The sequence below is a fragment of the Quercus suber genome, unplaced genomic scaffold, assembly GCF_002906115.3.
Source record: "Quercus suber isolate HL8 unplaced genomic scaffold, Cork oak 2.0 scaffold_228, whole genome shotgun sequence".
NCBI lineage: Eukaryota > Viridiplantae > Streptophyta > Magnoliopsida > Fagales > Fagaceae > Quercus > Quercus suber.
Window position 1 is genome coordinate 196,131 of NW_027069686.1, and position 27,070 is coordinate 223,200.

The window sequence follows — 27,070 nt, forward strand, 5'->3', positions numbered from 1 at the left end:
ACATTTTGGGTCAATTTCTATTTTGGTCCCAAAATTGATTTCTTTGCAAATTTCATCCCTAAAATTTGAAAATCATTTTTAAAATCGTCCTTCCCGTCAACCAACAGACGAAACCCTCCTACGTGGCAGACGAAAATCCACGTGTCAAGCCCACCTATTAAAATAATAATATGTTAACCTACGTGGCAAGCCCAGTCCCCCTAAACTGCACATGCCCCTCACGTGAGGGACTTTTCAGCTTCCACATTAGCTTCCCGCGCTCCCAGCCCTCCCACGTGACCCCACGTGACCCCAGCTCTCCAACTGCCTCAGTCATCCCACGTTAAAATCCCCAAATTGCACTGAAAACCCTAAAATCCTCTCGTCGTCTTCCTCAGCTCGATCCCTGAAATCTCTGAATCTAACCCAGGACGACACTAACAGACACCCCTAAGACAACGAAATCCCTAGGAACAAAAATCAATTTCTCTACAGCAGTTTCAAGATTGTAGCACTGAGAACTGAAGAAAACGAGGGAGACTGTGATAAGGTTGGAGCTTCAATCCAAAACCTGTAGCAGTTTCAAGATTGTAGCAGTGGGTTTAAGCTCGAAAAGGTAGCTCTATCCACTTTATCTCTCTCTCTCTGTGTGCATGTATCTTTGTCACTCAGTCTCTCTCTGTATCTTTTGCACATTATATATTTCTCTCTCTAACTTTTTTGACACACTCAATATGCGTAGGGACCACTATTTAATTGGTTATTTATGACTTTATCACTATTTGCATGAAGATGTAGTTTACTAAGATGTAGCCTTTAGTGGTCTTCAGTGGTTTAATTAAATAATGTTGGTTTGGTTTTCTGAGTAGTTGATTATATAATGTTGATTAAATAATGTTGACTGTTTGGTTTGGTTTGGTTTTAAATAATGTTGACTATATATCTCATGCATGCAGAATGGACGAGCTCTTTACTTTGTATGTGCATCATGGTGGGTATTTTGATGTAAATCCTAGAAGCTGTAAGGGGAGGTTGGAGGTAATTCCTCACTGCCTGGTGCCCAAAACCAAAGGAAATATAGACAATGCAGGTAAGACTAGTGGTTTTTTAATCTGCATGTTTTGAAATTAAAAATACCTGTTTCTAACTTAGTTGTATTTGCTACTGCTTGAAGACAACTGGCAATGGCAAAGAGCAACCACATGCTACAAGTATGCCATCAAGCCAGCAACCCAGGACCAACCAGCAAGGCAATAGGCCATCAAGTTACAACCTAGAAGCAGCCGGCAACCATTAACCAACCACCTGCAAGCAGCAACCCTGCAAGCAACAACCATGCAAGCAGCAATCTAACCAGCACCAATCCAAGCAATCTAAGCAGCACCAATCCAAGGAAGAGAAGGAGGGGGACTGTGACAAATGAAACTCTAACTGCCTCAAGAAATGCATCAAGGTACAAGGAGGCACTGAGGAGTGCTGGCAGCCAGGCATCTGTGCATGGTCCAAGGGGATAGACTGGTGGACATGGCAGACATTGCCTATTTTTTTTTGTAATTGGCAGACATTGCTTATTTTTTTGTAATTGGCAGACATTGCCCATATGTGGGTTTACTTTGGTTTAAATTCACTGCTTGAAACATGGCAGACATGGCCTATTTTTTGGTTTACTCAAGTTTAAAGTCACTGCTTGAATTATGGCAAACATGTGTAATTGGCCTATGTTGGTATTGCATATTTATGAATGACTTATTAATGCAAATCTGTGAATTGCAAAATTGAGTGATGCAGATTTGTGTATTGCGTATTTATGGATTGTGAATTGCAGTATTTGTGTATTGCAAAATTGTGAGCTGCAGTATATGTTAATTGTGAATTGCAGAATTTGCAGACTATGCAGAATTGTGAATTGGTACATGCAGAATTGTGTATTGTAGAATTTGCAGGTTTGTGAAGTTTGTGAAGTTTGTGAATTGCAGCATATGCAGAATTGTAGGGAGGGGCAGTACATAATTGCAGCACATAATTGCAGCACATAATTTACAAGTTTGCAATACACATAATTGCAGCACATAATTGCAATACACAAACATAATTGGTAAACTTGTGTATATCAATTTTGCAAGTTTGGTAAATTTACAATTGTTAGCGTACCAATATTACAAATTTGGTAAATTGTAATCTAATTGCAATCAAGTAAGATAATTAACACATCATCATCTACACCACATTACATACCAAATTAACAGAATGAACTATGTCATTCCATATTTCATTCATCCTGAAATCAATGGGATACATAGGATAACAACAACATCATCTACACCACATTATAGACCAAATTAACAAAATGAACTTTGTCCTTCCATATTTCATTCATACGGAAATCAATGGATACAGAGGATAACAATACCATCATCTACAACACATTTTCCTAACCCTGTCCTAACCCTGCCTACACCCACATTGTCCAAAACATGCTACCCACCCATCTAACCCGCCAAAGATAGAATCACACAAAGACATATCCACACAGCAGCAGTGCCAATATCAAACACACTGTTAGCCACTTCTCTCTCTTCTTGCATGTTGAAACCTCGGCTTGGAGTCTGAGAATTCTCTGCCTCATCTCTGGGATAAGCACCTTCCCATGCTCACAAATCTCATCATCAACCCATTGGAAGAACTTGCACTTCTTACCAATCTGAAATTAAACCCAAATTCAAAACAAAATGAACAAACAACAAACCCAAGTGAACAAAATGAACAAAAAACACTAGCACTTCACTTACCCAGTAATTAGGACACCCATAGAACCTTCTCCCTGGATTGTTATCTGTCTAGGAAACCACTAGCACGGGCTTCTGAGGGGAGGGGCAGTAGCACATGCGTGGTGCTCTCCTCCTCAAGCTTCTTTCCGATGATGCAGAGGCACATGCACATGCAGAGCTAGCTTCCATTCTTCTTCCTCCTCAAGCTTCCCTCAGTCAGTTAGATTCAGAGATTTCAGGGATCGAGCTGAGGAAGACGACGAGAGGATTTTAGGGTTTTCAGTGCAATTTGGGGATTTTAACGTGGGATGACTGAGGCAGTTGGAGAGCTGGGGTCACGTGGGGTCACGTGGGAGGGCTGGGAGCCGGGAAGCTATGTGGAGCTGAAAAGTCCCTCACGTGAGGGGCATGTGCAGTTTAGGGGACTGGGCTTGCCACGTAGGTTAACATATTATTATTTTAATAGGTGGGCTTGACACGTGGATTTCCGTCTGCCACGTAGGAGGGTCCGTCTGTTGGTTGACGGAAGACAATTTTAAAAAAATTTTCAAATTTTAGGGATGAAATTTGCAAAGAAATCAATTTTGGGACCAAAATAAAAATTGACCCAAAATGTAGGGACGAAAAGTGCATTTTCGCCAAAAATATTTTTTAATGTTTGGTTGTGTTCTTGAAAATACTATAGAAAACACATTTTCTACTTGTTGCTCACATTTTCTCACATTTTCTCAGCTTCCAAACAAATATATAATATCATTTCTCAGTCCAGAAACACAAAAGAAACAAAACCCAAAAAAAAAAAAAAATTCATCAAATCCGATCAAATTGAGAGAAGAAGGAAGAGAGAGAGGAGACTAGGTTCGATCTAGAGGCGAGATCGCGCGGCGAAGGTGACTGGGTTTGATATAGAGGTGAGATCGCGCGGCGAAGCCGAAGGCGAGATTGCACGGCGAAGGCGAGATCGCATGGCGTTGGAGTCGATCTTTGCTTGATCGGCGGTGAGAGGCACGACCTCGATGGCGATGGAGTCGATCTCAAGTTCAAGTGACCGGCCTCTCTCTCTCTCTAACGGTGGGTGGCTCTCTCTCTATCTTTGACGGTGACCTCTCTCTCTCTCTCTCTCTCTCTCTCTCTCTCTCTCTCTCTCTCTCTTTGGGTTCGTTTCTTTTCTTTTTTTCTTTTCTTTTTTTTCTTTTTTTTTTTCTAGAAATGGTTTGAAGGTAAGCTTGGAGATGGGTTTTGGACTGTGTGAGGAGCGTGCTCGAGCTCTCTCTCTTCAAGTGTGATTTTCGAAAATGGTTTGAAAGTAAAATCAAAGTGTAAATGATTTTNCAGAAGTATGTGGGGGGTGAGGTGGGGTAGTAGATGATTGTGATCCTGACAAGTGGTCTAAGGTAGAAATTGAGTCCATCTGTAGAGAGTTTAGGTATACACATGTGAGTAGGCTATGGTATAGAAGCCCTGAGGATAATGAGGAGGATGGGGTGTTCCACCTAATTAAGGATGATCATGATGCAATGGCAATGACTAAGTTGGTAAGGGGTCATGGACAGATTCATGTCTATGTAGAGCACCCAGTTTATGAACCTATACTTATTAATGATGGTAATGGTGTGCCTGTAGATATTGTTGTAGGGCCTGATCATGATAACCCTTTTGTTGTTAGTGATTCTGAGAGTTGCAGCTCTAGTGAGCTTGAACGTTCTTGTGATGGTTATTATAATGGACAGGGCTATTATGCCAGTAGTGGTGATAATTTTGAGGATGATGACTCCGATGATGGTAATGATGACTGGGGTGAATTTTTTGCTAATTGGGATGGTTGTGATGCTCACTGGGATGGTGGCAGTGGTAGTGGTAGGGCTGGTGGCAGTGCTAGTGGTAGGGATGGTGGTAGGGATGATGATAGGGATGGTGATGAGTTTGGCAGTGGTGGTGCAAGGGATATAGGTGATAGAATGATGATAATGATGATGAAGTGGAAATACTTGAGTGCAGGAGACCAGGGAAGGAACCAATTGTAGAGGAACCACAACAGGATGGGGCTGTCACCACTGATAGTAATGACAGTTCTGAGGACAGTGATGTAGAAGGGGCAGGATCAATGAACCCCAACCAGAGAAATGTGGGTGAAGATAGTGCAAGCAGTGACAGTGAGGACCTGATGCACATGCGTGAACAGATAGGGGATGGGGTAATGAACTCTGACTACACTACTGAGGAGCTGTTGAGCCTAAGTGAGTCATCATCTGATGGTGGCTTTCAGGGTGATGGAATTTATGACAGTGAAAGTGATGCTACTGTCAATGAAACAGTTGTGGACAATGTTAGAAGAAAGAGGAAGACATTTCCTGTGTCTAGACCTGTGTCCAATCCTGATGACTTGGTATTTGAGAAGCACATGTTATTTACCTCAGCTAAGCAGTTCAAGGAGGCCATTACTGAGTATGCAGTGAAAGGTGGATGAGGGGTGAATTTTGTGAAGAATGACAAAGTTAGGGTTAAAGCCAAATGCCAACCTCCTTGTAAATTTACAGCTTACCTTGCAAAGCTGCCAAGGGAGATGAGCTGGCAGCTGAAGACCCTGAACATGGAGCACACATGCACTAGGAGCTACAAAAACCCTAGGTGTTCTGCCAACTTCATTGCAAAGAAGTTGATGAAGAAGGTGAGGAGACAACCTGATATTAAACTAAGGCAGATTCAAGAGGTTGTGCATGAGAAGTATGTTATAAATATTAGTGCAGGAAAAGCCAGCAGGGCTAGGGAAAAGGCCCAAGAGTTTGTTGATGGGTCCTATGTAGAGCAGTACAATCAATTGTGGGATTACTGTGCAGAACTGAGGAGGTCCAGCCCTAGCAGTTCTCTCTCTCTCTCTGGGTTCGTTTCTTTTCTTTTTTTCTTTTCTTTTTTTTCTTTTTTTTTTTCTAGAAATGGTTTGAAGGTAAGCTTGGAGATGGGTTTTGGACTGTGTGAGGAGCGTGCTCGAGCTCTCTCTCTTCAAGTGTGATTTTCGAAAATGGTTTGAAAGTAAAATCAAAGTGTAAATGATTTTACGCTCAAAGTGGCTTATTTTCCGATCAAATCGTAAATGATTTTTCGTTGACCGTATTTTCTGTAGCTATCAAACACGCACAAGGGTGTAAAATAATTTCCTGAAAGTGTTTTACACTAAAACAAACGCACCCTTAAATACTACGTTTTCTCTCCTCACTTATTTTTTCTTCCTCATATTATCATAAATTCTATAATATTCGGGACTATATAGATTTGTACCAAAATAAAATTAAAAATAAACAAAACAATAGAGTTATAAATAAGTTTCATCCTCGATTTGCAGGGTGTTAAGGTTGTGGACCAAACATGACTAACTAATAAGAACTTGAATCAAACTCAAATAAACTTGTAGAATCAAGACTATATTGAATAGGAAGCACTTAGAAGCATAAAAACCTACTATCTATGAATTACGACTTACAAGCAAATCTCTTAATGAACTATTATTGCCATTACCAAAACGAACAAACAAAAATCCTTATGTAAACAAGTTTGTTAGTGGAAATTGTCTAATTTTCTTGAGATTGAATCAATTATTTATACTTGAAGTCTTTTGACGTTATTGAGAGTTGTTCCTTATACATGTCTCTCTTTCTTTAGACCTGAATAACACTTATCACGGTGATGGATGTTATTTATAATGAGAAATGATACGTCCACAATATTTTTACAACATTTTTATAACAAATCTTAAGCTGCAGGTTATTACTCGTTGTTATTATTGAGGCAAAAAAGTAATCTTAGTGTTCAATTCAAATTTGAACTAATAATAACTAACCATCTATAATTTGTTATGAAAATGTTATAAAAATATTGTAGACGTAGCACCTTTCATTTATAATTTTTTAAAACTACTTTGATGCAACCGTGCACACTTTTACATTGGTTAAAAAGCCGTGGGAATTGTAATGACTAATGCATGCTTCTCGTGTCACTTCCCACGTTATGGTGCTTTTACAAATGTAGTTTCCTAATTGTGCTACTAGTTGTATTTATTAAGGACTCTAGGAAACTTTAGATTAATATCAGCACATGCTACCCCCACACATATATATTATTGGAGTATTTTTAAATGGACAAAACTTAGGTACAGTATTTTAAGTGCTGTTCCTTAAGTTCTCCTTTTAAAATTCAGTCATGTGACTACTTCACTAAAAAAATACACTTTCATCTAATTAGAAAAAATCCACATGCCAGAATCTTAAAAGAGAAGCTTGAGGAACGACACCTAAATACTGTACCTAAGCCTTGCTCTTTCTAAATTTCTAGGCCAATCAATATCATGCATATGGTTATGCCACCAAATTTACTAGACCACGCATATAAGGGTTAGCACTCAAATACCCCTAGTGCTTCAAATACTCCTTATAGCACAAACCCGACCCAAACCGACCTAATCACTTCAGGTCTCCTATATTTGGACTCGCCAAAGGCAGCGGTTTAGGTGGTCGGATGTCATCGGTTTCCAGTTAGGTCATGGTTGGTTTCGGACTGTGCGAATCGTTGCTGAATTTTGCAGAAATTTGCCAGATTTTGCCGAAATCTACTGGTTTCTGCTGGATCTGACCGGATCTCGAAGAGATCTTGGCGGATCTCAACGAGATTAGGCCAAATCTTGAAGAGATCTCAGCAGATCCCAACGAGATCAGGCTGGATCTCGAAGAGATTAGAGAGATCTCGTTGGATCTTGACAGATCAGATAAAACTAGATCGTCAAACCACTCCAATCAGCGGATAATAGCAATTTTCAGTGTATTTTTCGGTCAGGTCAGTTGAAAATTGGTTTTCCATGCTCAAAGCCATCAACCGACTTGCCGGTCTCGGGTTTTAAGGGCGGAGACCTGCCGCCGACCGTTGCTAGTGTCAGGTCGGCTGGTTCTCAAGCCAAATCAATCGAGTTGGTTGGGTACCAAGTCTGGTTGGACACCCCTAACTCCTATTATTGCTGGCAAGGATATTTATCTAGTGAGCAAATAAGTATTTTCCTCTCCATGCTCGTAGATTGTCAGGTGGATGGGAGACCAAGATAGTGTAGAAGATCTGTTCTTGGAATTTGGAAATTATTTTTAAGATTGTAAAATCCATTGAGACATACCTATGAAATCCACCTCCATCTTTTATCATGGGCTACATCATAAGGCATAACCAACCCAAGAGCAGCTTCAACAAGTGCATTAATTTGCCTGATTCTCAACCAAAAAAAAAAGAAAGAAAGTGCATTAGCTTTTAAATTAATAAACCACGTAATTGTGCTATATTGATTAATAAACCTCCTTGTTTAATATCGATGAATATGGAAAAATCAATAATTTCGTCAACCTTCCTTGAGTCACCAGAAAACCATTAAAAAAAGATAAGTAACTACTCAAGCACATTCAATATATTCAAGATTCTCCAAAAAAAAAAAAAATCAATATATTCAATGAAGACCATTATTCAAAGGCCTTAAACTCCAATAAAGACAACAACTATTACATTTATGGTAATAATCACTTTCAATTATGTATAGGAAGACATATATGAGCACAACAGCTATTCAAGCCACCTATTAAATGGACAATCTACCTCATTTGCAAAGGTATGAGAAAAATGCTATCTACAAACAAAATACATAGATTGATACTAATTTAAGTATTTGGAGACTTCTTCCATCGTGGCACATCCCCATGGTCTATTTGATTAGCTCCATTTTTCTTTTAGACTAAAAGACTGTCAAAGGCTCCAAATTTGACTAATAATCTAGCTGGCAATATTTCACATTATCATGTGTAAAATACAATCCTAAAAAATTGTGGGAACAAAAACTTATGTCGATGTTCATGAAGGAAACAAAAACTTATGTCAATGTTCATGAAGTCAACCATAGCTTTGAATAATGCACTTGCCAATATGATGTTCCCATGTGCCCAATGCCTTCTTCGCATTTCTCAAAGTCCAAACCTAACTTCTCTCATTTTATTTGGAGAAGTGTTACGTGCACAAAATTTTTACAATATTTTCACAAAAAATCTTAGGTGATTAGTTGTTATTAGTTCAAATTTGAATTTAGCATTAAGATTATTTTTTTAACCTAACAAGAACAACCAACAACAACCTGTTACTTAAGATTTGTTGAAAAATGTTGTAAACATATTATTTCTCTTTTATTTTTACAAGTGCAATGGTTCATTCAATAACATGATTTCTACAATTCTCTTGCAGCCAATAGGAAAAGCTAATTTTTTTTTCTTTTGTCTATTGCATGATCATATCTAATTATATACATATACTCCAAAAAGGAAGAGGTGAAGTTTATATTAAATGTCTTTATAGACTTTTTAAAAATTAATTAGTAAGTTTGACTTGACTGTTAAAAAAAGAGTTAATAGAAGTATTTACAACGGCCAAAAAAGTGAAATTCTTAAATACACAAAATACAAAAAAGAGGCAAACCATTGAGGAAATTTAACGTTATGGACCATATAGCAGTAGTTTTTAACGAGACAGACATGAGTGACATTTTCATTTTTAACACATTTTTACAAGTCCAGCAATGCGAATCTAATCACCACCCCGTAATCTTTGACGGAGAGAGAGAAACAAAAGACTATAACTGACACATTGACAGATAGACAGACAGACAGACAAACAGAGAAAGAGACATTGAGAACGAAGGCGATGTTGATGAGTATGTATAATACGAATACGATGATGGGTCATAGAGGGAGTGTTCCTTGTGATCTCAATCCGAATTCAAAAGGGTTTAAAGTTACCATTCTTATTGTTGGTTTAATATTACATTTGAGCTCCCATTTCATTGTCCAAGTCGGTGCTTCCATCCATGAATACCAAAACGAACCCTTTTCTCGTCGCTCCAATTCACTCTTCTTCCATGGTGGTAGTGAGGGCCTCTACGCTTCCAGAGTTCGCCACATTCCCTCTCCTCAAGATAAACCTTTCATTGGCAAGTCCTTCATCAGGTAATAATAATATCAATGTTTTTACTTTCTTTGGAACAAAACTGGGGCAAATGGGTATGTTCGATCTGTTTGTTTACCATGAAAGAATGATAAGTTTTTATATTTTCATTAAAAGAATAGGTTTTTCATTGGTAGAAACGGATTTTTCAAGTACCCATTGGCTTGACTTGCTATGATTGTGTCTGTTTGTTGGACTGAAATGTGCAATGCTACACTAAGAGATTGTTTCATTGCAATGAAGATTAAAAATGGTGGTGCTACATGTCATTTTAAAAAAAATTGATGGACTTTTTTCATGTTTGGTTGTAGGTGGTAATGAAAGCTCTTAAGGAGGTTGACAATTATGTCTGCCATAGCCTATATGAGATTGAGAAGTTATGAATACATATATAATGCTTAATATATGTTTTATGTGCACAATTGAAATTGTTTGAAGGTCTTATTAATTCTATTTCATATGTAAAATTTTAGGTTTGAGTCAATCACCTTTCAAAGAACAGCAGAATCTGCTGAAAAGCAGAATGAGATGCAACAAAGGACTGGCTTGGTTGAAGCTATAATTGTTAGGGTCAAAGATAGGACAAAGATTGGGGGTTCTTATTTGAATTCTGAAGCGATTTGCTGCACACCTGATCTTGCCAAGGATGGATCCTGCAAGGTAGGAGAGGTTATCATCCATCAAGAACCAGATAAGCTTGATGGGCCAATACGAATTCAGACCTTCTTTGAAGGAAAAAACAGAGAGACCAAAATGGTGCTTGAAACTATTGAGATCAATAGTACTGGAATGTATTATCTATATTTCATGTTTTGTGATCCAGAACTAGTGGGCACGGTAATTAGCGGACGAACAGTTTGGAAGAATCCGGATGGTTATCTACCTGGAAAGATGACACCACTGATGACATTTTTTGGCTTAATGTCTTTAGCTTATGTTGTTCTAGGTCTCCTCTGGTTCATCCGCTTTGTACGATATTGGAAAAATGTGATCCAGTTGCATTACCACATCACAGCTGTAATTGGCCTAGGGATGTGTGAAATGGCTCTCTGGTATTTTGAATATGCAAATTTCAATTCCACTGGAAGCAGACCAATGGAAATTACAATATGGGCAGTTAGCTTCAGTGCTGTTAAGAAGACTTTCTCCCGTCTTCTTCTTCTTGTGGTTTCAATGGGATATGGTGTTGTTCGTCCAACACTTGGCAATATAACCTCAAAAATGCTTCTTCTTGGTGTGTCATACTTTGTGGCTTCTGAAGCTCTTGAGCTTGTTGAACATTTGGGGAATATCAATGACTTTTCTGGAAAAACAAGACTCTTTCTTGTGCTACCTGTTGCTCTACTGGATGCCTGCTTTATTCTTTGGATATTTTCATCATTATCCAAAACTTTGGAGAAGCTTCAGGTCAACTTCTTTTTTTCTCTTGCACATCCATTCCATGCCATTACTGAGTAGACATTGACTTGTTGAATGCCTGTCTCTAGTAGTTTGTGGCTGTTAAGGAAAGGGACTAATTCATTTTACCGTGTAATACACACACAAACATCAAACATGGTATGTGAAATGCAATGCATGGATATGCATATTATTAAATAAACTCAGGAAAGACTTACATTAATTTTTTGACCATTTAGCTTGAGCTAGGTCAATGGAATATGATAAATTAGAGGTCATGATGCATCTGCCACAGAAAAATAGCCAACAGTTGTATGTTCAAAGAATGCTTTGCATTTATTAAATAGGTGGGATGCTGTGTCAATTTGTACTTTTGAATCCAAGATTAAATCATACATCCCATTGATGTTTTCCCTTTTTAATTGATTTGTAAGTTACACGTAGACCCCATGGATTTTGAACCTATGACTTTTTTCTTCACCTCATTATTTAGGGGAAGGAGATGCCCTTCAAATTAGTGCTCATTGGCAAGAAGCTTTTATATTTCTGATGCAAATATTCTAATCATTCTATCTGTTTGTTTGCTTTCTTCACAGATTCGAAGAAGCGTAGCAAAACTTGAGCTCTACCGGAAGTTTACAAATTCCCTTGCAATATCAGTGCTGCTCTCTGTTGCTTGGATTGGTTATGAGGTGGTCTTTTGACTTTTTTATTTTCAGTTCTTTCGCTTTTCCTTTTCATCTTCCACAATATTGTGAATGAACAGAACTTATGTTTTCAAATCTTATTCTTTATCTTGCTGTAGAAATTTGTACTTCTACAATGGTATGGCCCTAGAATTGCACAATTTTGTAGCTCTTTGAAACAGTCACTTATATATGTTATTAAATATAAGAGCTACTTCCCCTCCCCCCCCCCCCCACCCCCCTGTTTTTCTATGTAGAACTGTGCTACTTAGAGTCAAGCTTCTGATTTGTGTTGGTTCAGTTGTACTTTAATGCGTCCGATCCATTGAGCGGACTGTGGCAAAGTGCTTGGATCATCCCAGCTTTCTGGACTTGTCTTGCATTCATACTGCTGGTGGTGATATGCGTTCTTTGGGATCCCTCACATAACCCAACTAGGTACATCCTTGATTCTGATACCCTTTCTTTTGTTTTTATTTATTTTTGGTAAAATAATACTTGCTGGATTTGCTTTAAATGGTTTTTGGTTCCAACTTCCAATATAGTCACTCAAAGATTTATAGAATGCTACAGTATTTATCTGATAACTAAAGATGGTTGAAGTTATGCTTTAAAATGCTTTCTAAAATAGAAAAGGAAAAGTTTAGAAACTGCATAAAGCAGATTTGACATTTTATGGATGAGCGTTGGGGCTAGGCAGCCTAGAAAAACTTGTCAGTGATTTTGTGCTTAAATTTTAATGAAACAAATTTGTACATGCGGAATAAGCCCATGCTATATTTCTGGATGTTTCCTAAGTTTAGGAGAAATAGATCATTTTTGGCGGTTTATCTCAAGTTTCTAAGAAGTCTGACAACTCCCAACTCCAAATTAGGCACACATAAAATAATGAAGGGCCATCATTTTCTTTTTTCTTCTTGTTTCATATGATATGCAAGCTATGGTTTTCTTCAGGATATATGGAGAGATCACGGGCAGAGTTTATTTTTGAAACCAGTATTATGTTGTGAAGGATTTTGTAGTATAGTTTGTTGCGTTATTATTGAACGTATGGGGCAGCTTAGAATGTGGTCTTCAGAATTGGAAGGCCTACTATTTCCCAGGAAATTGAGTAGGACCAAGAATAATCTATTCCTAGGAAGTATGTATATTGAAAACTAAATGCCTGAACCAACCAAAGGAGTAAATGGAGCTGATCTTTGGACTGCAGGTTGGTATTTTTGGAGCAAATTTGCCACCAAAATGTGGATTGATGAAATTGAAAGCACCCATATGGATGAATTCAGGTCTATTTTATTATTAAAAGGCTTCAGGCACATGATGCACTTGCATTAACCTATTTTTTCCCAAAAAGATGGGATAACTAAATATTTTATCTTCATTATTTTAGCTTCATCTACAGGGTGCACTTGCAAGAACTTGGATTTAAGCAGATTGCTGAATGGTTTGATACATGCTAACACCATTAGATTATATTCAGTTTATGTCACTTAGCTATCTTCTTTTAATTTGATGCTGTAAATTGCAAAACTAAATAATAATAATAATAATAATAATAATAATAGTAAAATAGAAATGTTCAAACATGTAGATTTACATAGCCACTCCAGGGCACTCGACCTCTTAGGATATTTTGGAGATTGATGCTCTTGCTCCATTAACCACTTAGCTAGGTTTAGAGGTGGAAAGCTTCCACTAACACCTAAAATGTACTAAAAAGTGTCTCACGTGCTAGCCAAATTTGAACTTCTTGTCACTTGGTATGTTTTTGCTTGTAAGTTTTTTAGTGATGACAACTAAGACATCATTTTATCATTGTCTTGATCCATTTTTCTTAGAAAACTGGCCTTCATGAAAATTGGTTTGATTTGGGTTTGTGCAGATATGCATATTCAGAGGAGACAGGGGAAGACTTGGAAGAGGAGGCAATCTCACTCACTAAAGGTGGAATAATGGTGACAGGAGATTTGGCCACCAAGCTAGAGAGAAAAGAAAGGAAGGTCTCAATTGCAGCAGACCACCATGTGTTCGGGCTTGGAGACGATCTTGAGGAGGACAAGAGAGAATAACATGGCCTCACTTTTTTCTCTGTATTCCATTCAAACACCACAGGTCAAAAAAGCACGTTCATCATCCAGGAGTTTTGTAATATCTTTTTTTTTTTTTTTTTTTAATTACTCCTGCAATTTTGTATAGAGGACAGACAGAAGACAAAAACGAGAGGGGCTTGAGGACAGACAATACCATGCCATGCCTAAATGGCAATCAAAAACCTGAGTTCCATAGATACTTGAAGGGTTCTCTTCATAGGTAAGTGACTATCATACAGTAGTTTAGGGTACTCTGACGTACAATGTTTTAGCAAACTTGTCTTGGGAACCTGATTTATTCTTGTGAAGGCATATTGCTTGTAACTTACATAATGAATTGGCAAGAGATGAGATGTGTTCATATTGTGGTGCATTTCAGCATTTGTATGAGCTTATTTTTATTAGTATATTTAGTTTATTGTGTAAAACTTCAATTGTATCTTGAAAAGAAAATGCTTTAAAAAGGTGCTTCTAAAAAAAATAAAGCTTTAAAAAGCTGTACATTCTCTTCTCTTTTAATGTGAAAACAAGCTCATCCAAACAATGTTTAGCGGCTTCTACAATTATTAATTGGCTTCAACCTCAACATGCCCGTAGTGTAGCTTCAAAGCAAAGACTATAGTTACGTTATGCTGATTCTAGCTTTTTCAACCTTCACTTACACTCCACCAGTAGTAAATGTGATAATGGAATTTCTTGAACAATAATGCAATTCAAACCATTATGAAATTCTAAAAGCCAACCTTCTTGGGATACTTAGCTTATAACCCTGAAGCCCAAATGTGGAAAATTCCGTTGCATTCACAAGAGAATGAGTAGGAAATCAAAAAGGTAAAAGAAGAATAAATAAAGGAGGGAAACATAAGAAAGAAGACAGCGAAACCTAAGACCTTCTTTCCTCTTTCAATAAAGTAAAATACCTTATTCATTTGAAGGGGTGTAGGTGTAGCGTGTAGGAGACACTTTGCCCTTCTAAAGTGAGAGGAATTATTATTCATTATATTAAATTAGGTCCAATGCTTTTAATTTATGAAATTGTTTCAAATTAATACTTAGTGTCATATAATTTGCCCCACCCTCCCTTAAAAATTACCATAACTTTTGAATGAAATTGTGGTGTGCTTTTGTATTAGAACTCATTTCCCTATTCTCTCTGTGTGTGTTTGTTTCTCAAAAAAAGAATGGGTAATTATCCAACATTACTTAAGAGAGTATGTTGTATATAATATAATTTGTCTCACCTTCCCTTAAAAGTTACCATGACTTTTGAATGGAGTTGTGATATGTCTTTGTATTAGAACCCATTTCCCTCTCTCCTGTATGTATATTTGTTTCTCATAAAAATAAAAATACTTAGTGTCCTTTTTTGTTATTTATTTCCATTAGTTTGGACAGTAAAGGAATAAAGAAAAATGAGAAATACTATAATAAAAATTTTAATGTTTTACTTTTACCTCGGTCATTTTCTTAGTTTTAGAAAAGTTCTCTTTCTAAAAGGAGCTTTCTCTCTTAATTATTTTTGTTAAACGGCTATGAACACACAACTTAACTTAGGTGAAATGTAAATTTTAATTTATGATTTCTTCGAAAATTAATTAATAAAATTTTCCCAAAATAAAAATAAAATGCTGCCGCTTAAGTTAACGAATGTAAAGATAAACAGTGCACATAAAATAATGAGTCGTTATTGGAGGACACATGTGAGTGATGGATCGATAAAAACAAAGCAAATCACAAAAAGAAGACACAACCGGCCCACCCCACCTGTAAAGAAAAAGGCGAAGGGGGAAACGATAAAGATAAAGATAAAGATAAATAAAGCCCAACCAACCACACCGGTCCCTTCCCTTCCACTTTCTTCCCAATTGCGCCTAACCCTAATAAGCTTTTTCACAAATTGACGACGACGACGACAATATACCCAAAACACAATCAATCAGAAATGGAAGCTCTGACACCGGAAGTTCCAGAAGATATCATTCCCGACATACTGAAAAGGCTTCCGGTGAAGTCCCTTGTACGATTCAGGTGTGTTTCCAAATCTTGGCACTCTCTTATTACCAGTTCTTCTTTCATCCATATGCACCTCCACTTCAACCAATCCAGGTCCCTTATCATTCTCGCTCGTTATTGTGACACCCTTTTGTCCGTAGGCCCCCAACAACAACATCAACCTCAACCCGATTTTAATATTACTACTACTACTGCTGTAGATGGTTTTCAAGAGGCTGTTGAGCTTGGCTTTTTTGGTCTCGTTAGGAATTTGCCTTATTATGTTAAGGGTCATTGTGATGGCTTGATCTGTGTGGTTATCAACGATGGTGGTGATGGTGCTCTTGTTCTATGGAACCCATCTATTAGGCAATACAAGAGACTTCCACTTCCACGAAATTTTCATTCCACTAGGGAGGTTTTTGGTCTTGGTTTCGATTCTACCATCGGGGTTTATAAGGTTGTTAGAGCCCCATCTAGTTATTGTCAAATGAAGATCAAGGATTACCATCCTCAGGTCGAGGTCTTAACTTTAGGATCCAATACTTGGAGGAAAATTCCAGACGAAGACACTCCACCTTTTTGTATTGAGCATTTCTTTCAAGCCACTAATGCCAATGGTGCTCTGTATTGGATTGTGGCGGCCAATGATGACCCCTTCCGCTGTGAAATTTTGCGTTTTGATTTGGCTAAGGAGAAGTTTAAGGTGGTGCCATCCCCTCCTGATACATTTCGTAGGAATGTATCGTGGTTGGGGACTTTGGAAGGCTCGCTTTGTGCAATTCATACGCAGAGGTTGAGCTATGTGGATGTGTGGACGAGTCAGGATGATGAGACTTGGACCAAATTGATTACTATTCCGAGGATGCCTGGACCTGAAGCTTCTGTTAGACATTCTGATTATGTGCCCTTATGTTTCACCAGCAGTGGTGCAGTGGTGATTGGAATAAAATTGGAGGGCTTTGCTACTTATCACCCAATAGAAAATAAGGTTAGCAAACTGGCTGTTCATGGCGTTGAACATTGGTTACAAGAAACCGTGTGTGCTGAGAGTTTGGTTTCACCCTATGCTGCGGATGAACCTGCTGCTGCAAGGCAACACCAAATGAGGTCGGCTCACACGACTTCTCGCAGCCTCTGGCAACTGATTCTTGGTGGTGTAGCAAACTATTTCTCTTGTTCTAGTGGTGATCCTAGACAATGATAAGGAGAGTGCCTACGCTTAAGCATGCAGAATTTGATTTCACCTTATGGTGTGGATGAACCTGCTTCTGCAAGACAACACCAAACAGGTTGGCTCACATGACTTCTTACAAACTTGGGCAATGGCAAAATATTTTTCTTCTTCTGGTGGTGACCATGGACACCAATAAGAAAAGTACCTATTCTTGTGCGTATGGAGGTTGATCCCTAGTTACAGTTCACGACCGAAAATTCCATTTCTTTGCCTTCAAATGTTGCCAGTCTTTCTTTCAACCTTATGTACTAATGCACTGACTGCCGCTGGGCAACACCAAACAGAGTCAGCTCATATGACTTGTCAAAATTCCTCTTGTTTCTAGTGGTGTCCTCGGACGCTGCTAAGAATACATACTCATAAGCATACAGAGGTTGCTTCCCAATCAGTCATGTATAAAAATTTTCATTTCATTTCCTTCACTGCAGTCTTTTGTTAAAGCACTTGGTGAACAATGTCTGTTTATTACTTCTAATTACTATACTTGGATCAATGTTTTCACATCTACTACGGTGTATCCATCTTAATGATGGCTCTAATTGCCCATTATCTATTTAGATATATAATCAATCCATAGCATGTATTCCTGGCAAGAGATTGAATGGCAGTAGCCAATAAAAAAAAAAGACGGAGAGAGATTGAATGGCAGTAGAAATGAGGTCTTATCAAATGAAAACCATCATTTCAATTATATCTCATTTTGAGAATTTCAAAATCATTCCTGATTTACAAAACTGTTCTCCTGACCAAAAAATAGGGATTTCAAGCAGACCCAAAAATATCCACTTGTGTAATGTCATCTGTGTAATTGTAAATTGTTCCTCGTGTGGTTTGATATATGTCAGCACCTGGAGTTAATGTCGGAGTGCTTCACTCAACAAAAAATGTTCAATTTCTTGATAAAGCCCTCAGGTTTCATACTTCTTCAACCTACAGTTAAAATTTATATTGTAACATTTAGAATCTCCAAAAGGAAAAAAAAAACCCATAATGAATGCAAACTACAGTCATAAACTTTTATCTTCGTTTGAACACAATTGAGTGAGAATAACCTGAGGAAGGCTCATCAACTCGAGAACAGCTTTCTTCGGGGTCAGTTCATTGTCTATAATTCGAGCAACTGCCGTCAAAACTGGCATCTTCACATTATACTTCTGGGCCAATGCAATCACAGCTCCAGCTGTTGATACACCTTCTGCCACCTATTAAACGTGGACGTTGAGTAACCACAATGACGACAATTTTTAACCAACATCAGGAGTAGTAAGTAAGAAGATTCAAGCACCTGATTCATAGAACATAGAATATCATCAAGCTTCTCCCCCAATCCAAGGCGGACTCCAACCGTTCTGTTTCTTGAAAGATTCACGAAACATGTGAGCATGATGTCTCCAGTTCCCGATAGACCAGTAATGGTTGTTGGCTTCGCACCCATCTTCAAAAATAGATTCAAGGAAAATTTTGTAATGTAACAGCAATGCAGCAATGGGCAACATAAATCCTAGGAACAACACTCTTGGAACAAAGGCAACAACCAATTAACAGACCAACCAATAAATTTATGCAGAAACCAAATAAAACCAAGGACAGGGAAGTCCATTTAAATCATCAAGGCTATCAAGTATGGCTTATTCTTCATTGACCAAAGGATAGTCACCATATCCAAATGATTTTTTTAAGAGTAGGGTTTTATGCCATAAGCATTCCATAGATAAAAACTAAGGTGTTGTCAATGACTTACGCTATATGTATATTACATACAATAGAAGATAAGATACCTTTGTTGCTAACCATCGTATCTCAGAACAACCTTGTGCAACAAGAGCTGCCATAGAGTTGTTACCAAGATTCATCCCTACAACAATACCTGCTGCTATTGCAAGCACATTTTTTAGTGCACCTGCAATTTCCACTCCTGTAACATCACTGGAGTTATCAGAGGTTATGAGCTGAGCATGTGTACAAAATGTATGGATATGGTTGTTTACATTTTATAATGCAAACCTCTAGCATATATGCTACACCAATCTAAAAGACAGGGTATGACCAAAGGGGGACAGAAAGATAATCAAGCAGGTACATATACAAGCAACTACTAACCAAGGGGGCAGAATTGGTGGATTCAGTGACCAATGGTCAAATATGAATATCCAATAATAAATTAATAACTTGGTGGCAAAACAGAGTGGGAAACTAGGAATGTTGTTGCATGAGTGGGAAACTGGGAATGTTGTCATTGATGGGCTTTCTTTTGGGAGGAGAGGAGGGGGGAAGGAGAGATAGCTCTATTTATTCAATAGAAATTTACTCGAGTGAATTTAGTGGAGATCATCTACCTTGAAGTGCTGATTCTTAAATGACTAGAAGCTAGTAGCTGCTGAGTAGCATTTGCCAATCTCTGGTCCCTTGATGCCGCCACCATTGCTACCCAAAGCAAAAGAAAAGGCAAGATACAAATTTTAGCTTCCCCCAAAGAATGAACAACTTAAAGGTGTAGATTCTACAATGATAAATACTTGTATTAGTTATTTTTTAAAAGGAACAGAAAAAATTTTAATCAATAATGTCACCTGTTGGCAATTTATTCACCAATTCTAGCGCAAATGAAGGACCTGATAGTGCAACAAAAGGCTGGCGAGGATTCCTCAATGCTTGGGGAATAATCTGAGACATCATTCTCAATGTATTCAGCTCTAACCCTTTGCTAAGGGAGATGAATGGCAAGGAAGGATCTACATAATCTGCAATGTCCTCAAGAAAAGATGAGGTGAACTGCAAGAAAAGAGATAAGAATCAGGCAGTGGCCTTGTTTTATACGTAATGATAGACCAGGAAACATAAAATACTGTATTGTTGATGGTCTAAATAAACTACTATAGCAATCTGTAGTGAGAGAACATCAGGTTGTGAATATGTGAAATGCCGAAAAATCATCATAAAAGTTACTATCAAAGCTCTGAATCACCAACAGAAACAGGGAAGTGAAAGACCTGCACAGGCACAGCATGAAGACAATAGTCCGCACTGAGCAAAGCAGATTTGGCATCAGTTGTTGCAATCACATTTTCAGGTAGTTTATGTTTTGGCAAGTACTTGCTGAGAGGAAAAACAAAAAAGAGAGCATGATTATACATACACTTGGAGAGATAGGAAAATGGTCACTTTGATAAGATTGCAATGCCAAGGGTAGAGGCATGACATGATGAAGAAAGGAAAAAGTTACCAATTAAAGTTGCTCTCATTAATGGATCGGCAAACTTGAGGATCACGTACAAGCATGTGAACTTCCAATTGAGCCTTTCTATCTGCAACATGGGCAGCCATTGCTGTACCAAACGATCCACCTCCAAGCACCACAACCTAAAGACCAAAATTAATTAACATACAATATAGTTGCAAAAGGCCAATGAACTCTAGCTCAAACGCAGATCCTATCCATGTAAAAGCAGGGTGGTGGGTGAGATAAAGGATCCAAGCCACTCACTGCATGTCTATTTACCAATAAAAAAAAAGGTTGCAAAAGCACATGCTATAAGTTTTTTTAATTGGTACGTTACACACACTAGTGCAGTCAAGGGGGAGTTCGGCGCTCAAGCGAGATTCCTTCAGTGAATCACTTGCCTTTAGAGTTGAGGCGAGCGAGGACCGCCTTAAACAAGTTTTAAGATGCTTGAGGCAAGAGCCTCAATGAAAAAAAATAATTTAATTTGGCCAAGAGGGATTGTTCTATACTTAATTTCAAGTTTGCGGGTGTCCCTCTCTCGTGCATTCTTTTATCTCACCTCTCTTTCTTTTTGCTAGAATTAAAAAAATAGATTTCTTTTAGGGTAAAATATCATTTTCGTCCCTAAACTATCACAAAAGTTCGTTTTTCGTCCCTAAACTTTCAAAAGTTCGTTTTTCGTCCCTGAACCATCACAAAAGTTCGTTTTTCATCCCTAAATTTTCAAAAGTTCTATTTTCGTCCCTAAACTTTTCCAAATGTATTGATTTTCGTCCCTCTCACATCAGCACACTGTCAAAGCCACGTCAGCACTCCGTCAGACGGAGGGACGAAAATCAATACGTTTGGAAAAGTTTAGGGACAAAAATAGAATTTTTGAAAGTTTAGAGACGAAAAATGAACTTTTGTGATAGTTCAGGGACGAAAAACGAACTTTTGAAAATTTAGGGATGAAAAACGAACTTTTGTGATAGTTTAGGGACGAAAATGATATTTTACCCTTTCTTTTATTAAAAAAAAAAAAAAAAAAATCACATGATCTTTAAGCTCTAATAGTTTTATCTTTTTGTTTTCTGAATTTTTTTTGTATGATATTGTTGTAAAGTCTATTCTTATATTAATTATTACTTAACAGAGCCTCCAACCAGTTTGAAAAATTGAAATTGTGCCCAATATGCATTAGATGCATATAATTCAAGTCTATTACATGAAAAATAACTATATTTAGAGTTGGGTGTCTCAATTTACTTGGGTGAGTGCCTATTTGGCACCTCAAGTCTTAGGAAATACAAGGACTTTCGTGGTTTAAGGTCTCCTTTTGCCTTTGACTACACTGATACACACCCCATAAGTCTTGCACCCATGACCGCACCCTCCTCCCATTATTATGGGATAAGAAAGTGCCAATTGGGATGTATATAGCGCATTGCGAAAGGCACATGCTATAACTTAGAACATCAAAATCAAAAATTTAATTGTTTTCATGTAGTTGGATGATGAACATATGAAGATGCATATCTAAACATTTAAATACTGAATCGTTGTAATACTAAACCATGGGTCATTACGATTAAGCAAGCAAAATGGACCAATGTATGTAAAGAAATTGATTGGGCACCAAAATATGAAGTGGGCGTAGCTGAAAGATAAAGAAGGAAAGAAAGAAAGAGACCTTATTGGTACGTTCAAGAACATCGGTCTTGGTCTTGGAGCGCCAAGAGCGGGACCAACGAACCAGCTTCTCCCAGGCCAATCGAACCACTCTGCGCCTATCTTTCCTCGACCGGTCACCAGTGGTTTCCGGGTACAAGTCTTCGGAGGGTGGCTGAGAATCGGAACTGGCGAGAGAGACAAACATTGAGGTTGAGGTTGAAGGAGTTCTTCGGAGTCTAGGATTGGTTGGAGCCCAGACTGAGACTGGGCTCATGAACACTGACGCCATTTGTCAAACACTTGGAATGCAAGAAAAGAAACACAGCGCTCTGTTTCTTTCTTTCTCTTCCTCTTTCTCGATATCACTTTTCTTTCACGGGGTTTCGCTTGGTTCAGCTAACATACACGTTGTAATAATTCGTAAAATGCGACTGCGTCTCGTGGCCCTTCGGCTACTTTACCATACGAAGTATATACATATATTTTGGCCCCACCAACTTTCATGTTTACATACTAGTACTACCGTCTTTCTTTAAAATTTTAGTTTTGTCTCTCAATTTTATCCTTGCATCGAGAAGCTTTGTCCGTTTATCAACCGCATAAAAGGACAACATTTTTTGCCCAAAAAACTAAGACAACATTTTTGTAATCTAAAACTCAATGCAAAACCAAGGGGATCCTTGGGGCCCAAGCCCAACCAATCCTAGAGGAATTCTTTGGTCAACACTCACTCAAAACATATTTGGCCCAAAACCATATTTATTTTGAACAAAGTTTAGCTTCAAACTAATATAACTTCAAACTTATTTGACTATTTTATTTAGTTATTCAGTTAAACTAATGATTTGTTATTGTAACATATAGCAACAACTGTCTTATCCAAAATGTGTATTCTATTTATGTCTTGTCAGTGATGAAACCAGAAATTTTGAGTTAGAGGGTTGAACTATTGTGTCAAGATAAACACAAATCACAAATAGACACTACCCTAAAAAATCCACGTAATATAAGTGTGTGTATGAAAATATAAATTTTAATTTGCTTATTCTAAAGTAAGTTATATACATATACACAAATTATTAACTTTAATATGTATATATATACACCTAGACACAAGATCTTCTTTATAAAAGAAACTTATAATCTTCTTAAACTCTAATAAGTATACAAATATTGTATAATTGGGTATACAACATACAAATATAAAGAAAAAAAAAACGAATATAGTGTCTTCCATCAAAGTCATGCTTGACAATAATACTTCACGTAATAAACTTCATTAATTATTATTTTTATAACAAAATTATATATAATTTCCTTTTTAATATATAAATTGTTTGCAAAACTTCATCCATGTTTAACAAATCAAAATCATATTATTATAACTGAAGTCTCATATGAGCTTTTTTTTTTCTTGATAAAATCTTGAGAATAGAACATTTCAACCAAATTGCATATATTATCAACGTTGAATGATTTGAATGCATTAATGGTCTGTTTGGATACTTTGAATTTGGATTTGGATTTAGATTTGAAATTGAGCTAAAAATTAGGGGTCCCACTATTTACTCACAAAATTTACCATCTAATTATTTCATTCTATTCTGATTGTATATCAATGTTAAACTCTCTTTTTTTGGAAAGGATTACTAGATTAGTTAATCAATGCTTTCTTTTGGGGGGTCAACTTCTTTTTTTTCTTTTTTCTTTTTTCATATATTCGTCCTCCTATTATCTAATCAAAACTCTAATTTTTTTTATTCTGAATTGCGAGAGTTATTTATTTCTATTTCTATATCTTTACATATAATAGATTAATACGCAATATGTACTTATAAAATAAAAATAAAATAAAAAAATTATTGGATACAAAGATGGCACATTCAGTTGATGACCACGTCTCATGATATAAAGATCATCAATTTGAATCTCTAAATTTCCTTGTCATGAGACTCAAAACTCACTTATCAAAAATTAAATAAAATAAATAAGGTAGCTTCATGTTCACCTCAAAATATCATATCATTGTCTTGGAAAAAGAAATTTATTGGATATTTCTTCACCCTTTATTAACATATCTAAATCAAATCAAAAATGACTAAAACATTAGGTTAAATATTTGGTTTGCAATGCTCGACTTGTTACAATTATTATGTATTTGATAAATCTCACCATAGTGTCTATAGAATATCAATTGCAGAAGTAATTAACCCAAATTCAATGCGTGTCTATAGAATATCAATTGCACAAGTAATTAAACCAAATTCAATGCATAACTAGTTTGGTCTAGTAAAAATCACAATTACATGTACATAAATTGCACATTAGCTCGACCCCCTTCTTTTTTTTAAATCTTGTAGAAATCATAAATAAAAATTAATGAAGACCCACTAAATTTTTTTTTACATAACAAACAAAAATATATACCTCCTTTTTCTTAAAATCTTTTCTTATTGTGATTCCATGTTAGTGTGATTTTGTTTAGGTGAGAAATCATATGAAAAGAAATGATACAATACAATGGACTCGACTGCACAACACTTTAAAAAGTCCGATTTTTTTTTTTTAATCAAATCGATGACTCACAACAGATTATTGCTCGTTGAAAAGATGTAACTAGGTTTTCAAATGCATACCCAGAACTCAAATGAGTGAGACTCAGCCTAAACATTTCCTTAGGGTAGCAGATAGCACATTATGACTCCTGACTTCAACAACTTTTTACACTCCCAATCATTAATGTAATGAACAAATGTTTCATGCATCAAATTGTTGCAAACAGCCAAAACACACGACAACTACTTGAGACCCAAGCTATACCTTAAATGGATAAATAGACAAGCCAACGTCTAACTAAGGAGTTAATGTCTGCATCTAATGAGAAAATTCGGAAACTACACATTTTTCATGAAAATACTAAAAACATTAATGAATAAAATAACAGAAACTAATCAGGATATGGCCCTACCTGGATGTAATCCACCCATCTCAACACATGGGATAATTTTTCCTTTTCTGCATTTGGAAGGCCAATCTAGAAATAAGAACCACAGGGAAAAGTCAATAAAATTTCTATACTGTAATACTAATGGCCTTTAGGGTAAATGGCACCTCCAACCCCCGTTAGAATGTGATGATTGGCATCAGAATAGAACTACATGATTAAAACCTTTTAAAAGAAAAGGCAATCTTATTCTTGAGTCACTCACCATTTTAAAAGGGTTTCATTCTCAAGGAAGTTATAAATCATTTAATTTTCCCTTTCACAATCATAACAAATATATAATTTTTGGTTGCTTATTTGCTTAAAGTGAGGTAGAAACTGGCCCACCAGTTGTCGTGAAAACAAAATTTCCTCATGAGATACATAAAATACAAATATCAATTAACAAAGGAATGAATAAAACTTAAATAATTGTACGTTCACATATATAACGGATTTGAATGAAAATTTCAGGACTAAATGAACTGTTATATGTGTTAACTTATTTCTTTTTATATATACCAATTAAATATCATACTTATGTTACTTATCAAAAAAATTATATACATCATACTTAAGTTATCTACTTATCTTGTTATAATTCCATATGATACTGATTTTTGATAGTTTTATATAATGACACACCTTGGAAAAATAAACAATTGTATTACTGATAAAACATAAAGTTTAGTCAATCATAATTCAGTTCAGAAAGTAGACAAATACAATAATTGTGAAGGTTCATTTGAAGCAAAAAGATTATATTTCATTTTATTCACCCCTAGAGAAAAAAAAGAAGAGTTTTTTTTTTTTTTTTTTTTTTTTTTAGTTCTATTCTTTCCACTAGTTGGTTTGCCAACGAGGTGAGAAAAGGATTAAAAAAAATGTCAAAATTTTCCTCTCATGCCCAACAGCTATAAAACCTTTTTTTCTTCTCTTTATATTCTCTCCATTTTTTTCTTTTATAAAATGACAAACAATAAGACTTTACATTTTTTTTCATTTTCCTTCTTTTTTTACCACTTCATTTTCTTTTGTAGAATGTGAAACAAATTGAATGTCAAATTTCATACCAACAAAGGATGTAGTACTGCAAACACAATAACATCAGCTTCCGAGGGTTTTAATCCATTGCCCAAAAGTACAGACTTTTGAGCCAAATCGTCATTTAATCCACTGAGAACTCCAGAGCATGACTTAGAATCTAAAGGAAAACTCTCTGCAAAGGTTATCCACTTCATCACCTACAACCACAACTTGAGTTTTTAAGATAAAAAATAAAAACAAAATTTAGCAATAAAAAATCCAGCAAAATCAACACCAGCACACTAATAGGGGTCTATACATAAACACTTCAGTAAGTAACTTTTTTTTCATTCTATTATAAGTGATTTCCATAATTTAGGAAGTCACTTACAGAAGCAATCTATACATGCACCTAAGAATTCAATATGACAGAGGCTAGTAACATTATTCAATGTGGCAAACTAAGTAGTGATGAATATTTGTACACCAAAAGGCTTTGGGCTAGTAAATATAGTATGCAAACAGCAAACCAACTCAACTTTACCTCATCATTGTCATTCAAAGGGGCCCCAGATGACTTCAATATGTTCAAGTACAAGCTCTTGATATCATTTTCCTTGACATCATCCGACAAAATTTTCTGCATAAATCAATTTTAAACTAGGATAACTTGATATCAAATTCCCAGAAATGTGAATATTATGAGCCAGTTCAAATATCAAATTTTGAGAATGTTTATTCATGTACGAGAATATCATTTTTTTTTCCAAATTACACACACAACGTCAATTGCATTTCATCAATTGATAGTACATATAAAAAGTTCAGTGAAAATGACATGCAACATGAGATAATGATAAGAAACTATATAAGTCAAATCTCTAACAAATTATCACCCAATATTAACAACTACTTAAAATTCCAATATACAAACTCATGCTCTAATGTTTAAGTTTTTGAAAGAAAATCCACCAAGCCACACCCCCCACCCCCCCACCCAAAAAAAAAAAAAAAAAAAATT

The 27,070-nt window shown here is 36.5% G+C and overlaps 4 protein-coding genes across 7 annotated transcripts in view; 2 read left to right on the forward strand and 2 right to left on the reverse strand.

Moving 5' to 3' along the window:
- Window positions 1–8,065: 8,065 nt before the first annotated feature.
- LOC111988978 (uncharacterized) overlaps window positions 8,066–27,070 on the reverse strand; it is a 32,020-nt gene continuing 13,015 nt past the window's right edge. The window contains exons 2-5 of the mRNA XM_065780234.1: window positions 26,594–26,689; window positions 26,097–26,267; window positions 25,009–25,074; window positions 8,066–8,083 (exon numbers count right to left, since the gene is read on the reverse strand). Of these exons, the coding sequence (XP_065636306.1) occupies window positions 8,066–8,083; window positions 25,009–25,074; window positions 26,097–26,267; window positions 26,594–26,689 (351 nt within the window). The remainder of the gene's footprint in view (window positions 8,084–25,008; window positions 25,075–26,096; window positions 26,268–26,593; window positions 26,690–27,070) is intronic.
- Window positions 9,318–14,296, forward strand: LOC112006657 (uncharacterized). Of its 4 annotated transcripts, none has more exons than XM_024038962.2 (6): window positions 9,318–9,763; window positions 10,235–11,168; window positions 11,756–11,851; window positions 12,147–12,283; window positions 13,728–13,957; window positions 14,042–14,296. In XM_024038962.2, the coding sequence occupies exons 1-5, from the start codon at window positions 9,462–9,464 to the stop codon at window positions 13,912–13,914; spliced, it is 1,656 nt and encodes a 551-aa protein (XP_023894730.2). In that variant the 5' UTR covers window positions 9,318–9,461; the 3' UTR covers window positions 13,915–13,957; window positions 14,042–14,296. The 4 variants fall into 4 exon arrangements, with proteins under 4 accessions (XP_023894730.2, XP_065636286.1, XP_065636285.1 ...); XM_065780214.1 differs by having other exon boundaries at window positions 14,049–14,296; XM_065780215.1 differs by adding an exon at window positions 10,073–10,137 and having other exon boundaries at window positions 9,682–9,763; window positions 13,728–14,296.
- On the forward strand, window positions 15,678–17,671 carry LOC112006649 (F-box protein CPR1). The gene has a single exon (XM_024038954.2). It carries the CDS (start codon window positions 15,878–15,880, stop codon window positions 17,129–17,131), a length of 1,254 nt encoding a protein of 417 aa, XP_023894722.2. The 5' UTR covers window positions 15,678–15,877; the 3' UTR covers window positions 17,132–17,671.
- LOC112006648 (glycerol-3-phosphate dehydrogenase [NAD(+)] 2, chloroplastic) lies at window positions 17,803–22,642 on the reverse strand. The gene is made up of 9 exons (XM_024038953.2): window positions 22,060–22,642; window positions 20,388–20,524; window positions 20,155–20,260; window positions 19,735–19,936; window positions 19,501–19,588; window positions 18,943–19,090; window positions 18,450–18,599; window positions 18,217–18,366; window positions 17,803–18,094 (listed from the first exon to the last, which is right to left on the reverse strand). The coding sequence occupies exons 1-9, from the start codon at window positions 22,327–22,329 to the stop codon at window positions 18,080–18,082; spliced, it is 1,266 nt and encodes a 421-aa protein (XP_023894721.2). The 5' UTR covers window positions 22,330–22,642; the 3' UTR covers window positions 17,803–18,079.

Bases quoted from the DNA above. Each gene is read 5' to 3' on its own strand.
- LOC112006657 (XM_065780213.1), top strand. From the start codon at position 9,462: ATGTTGATGAGTATGTATAATACGAATACGATGATGGGTCATAGAGGG. The intron at 9,764-10,234 runs GTAATAATAATA...GTAAAATTTTAG, and splicing joins ATTGGCAAGTCCTTCATCAG to GTTTGAGTCAATCACCTTTC. The intron at 11,169-11,755 runs GTCAACTTCTTT...CTTTCTTCACAG, and splicing joins AAACTTTGGAGAAGCTTCAG to ATTCGAAGAAGCGTAGCAAA.
- LOC112006649 (XM_024038954.2), top strand. From the start codon at position 15,878: ATGGAAGCTCTGACACCGGAAGTTCCAGAAGATATCATTCCCGACATA.
- LOC112006648 (XM_024038953.2), bottom strand. From the start codon at position 22,329: ATGGCGTCAGTGTTCATGAGCCCAGTCTCAGTCTGGGCTCCAACCAAT. The intron at 19,091-19,500 runs GTAGATGATCTC...TGATAACTCCAG, and splicing joins TTAAGAATCAGCACTTCAAG to TGATGTTACAGGAGTGGAAA. The intron at 18,600-18,942 runs GTATCTTATCTT...CTATTTTTGAAG, and splicing joins TACGATGGTTAGCAACAAAG to ATGGGTGCGAAGCCAACAAC.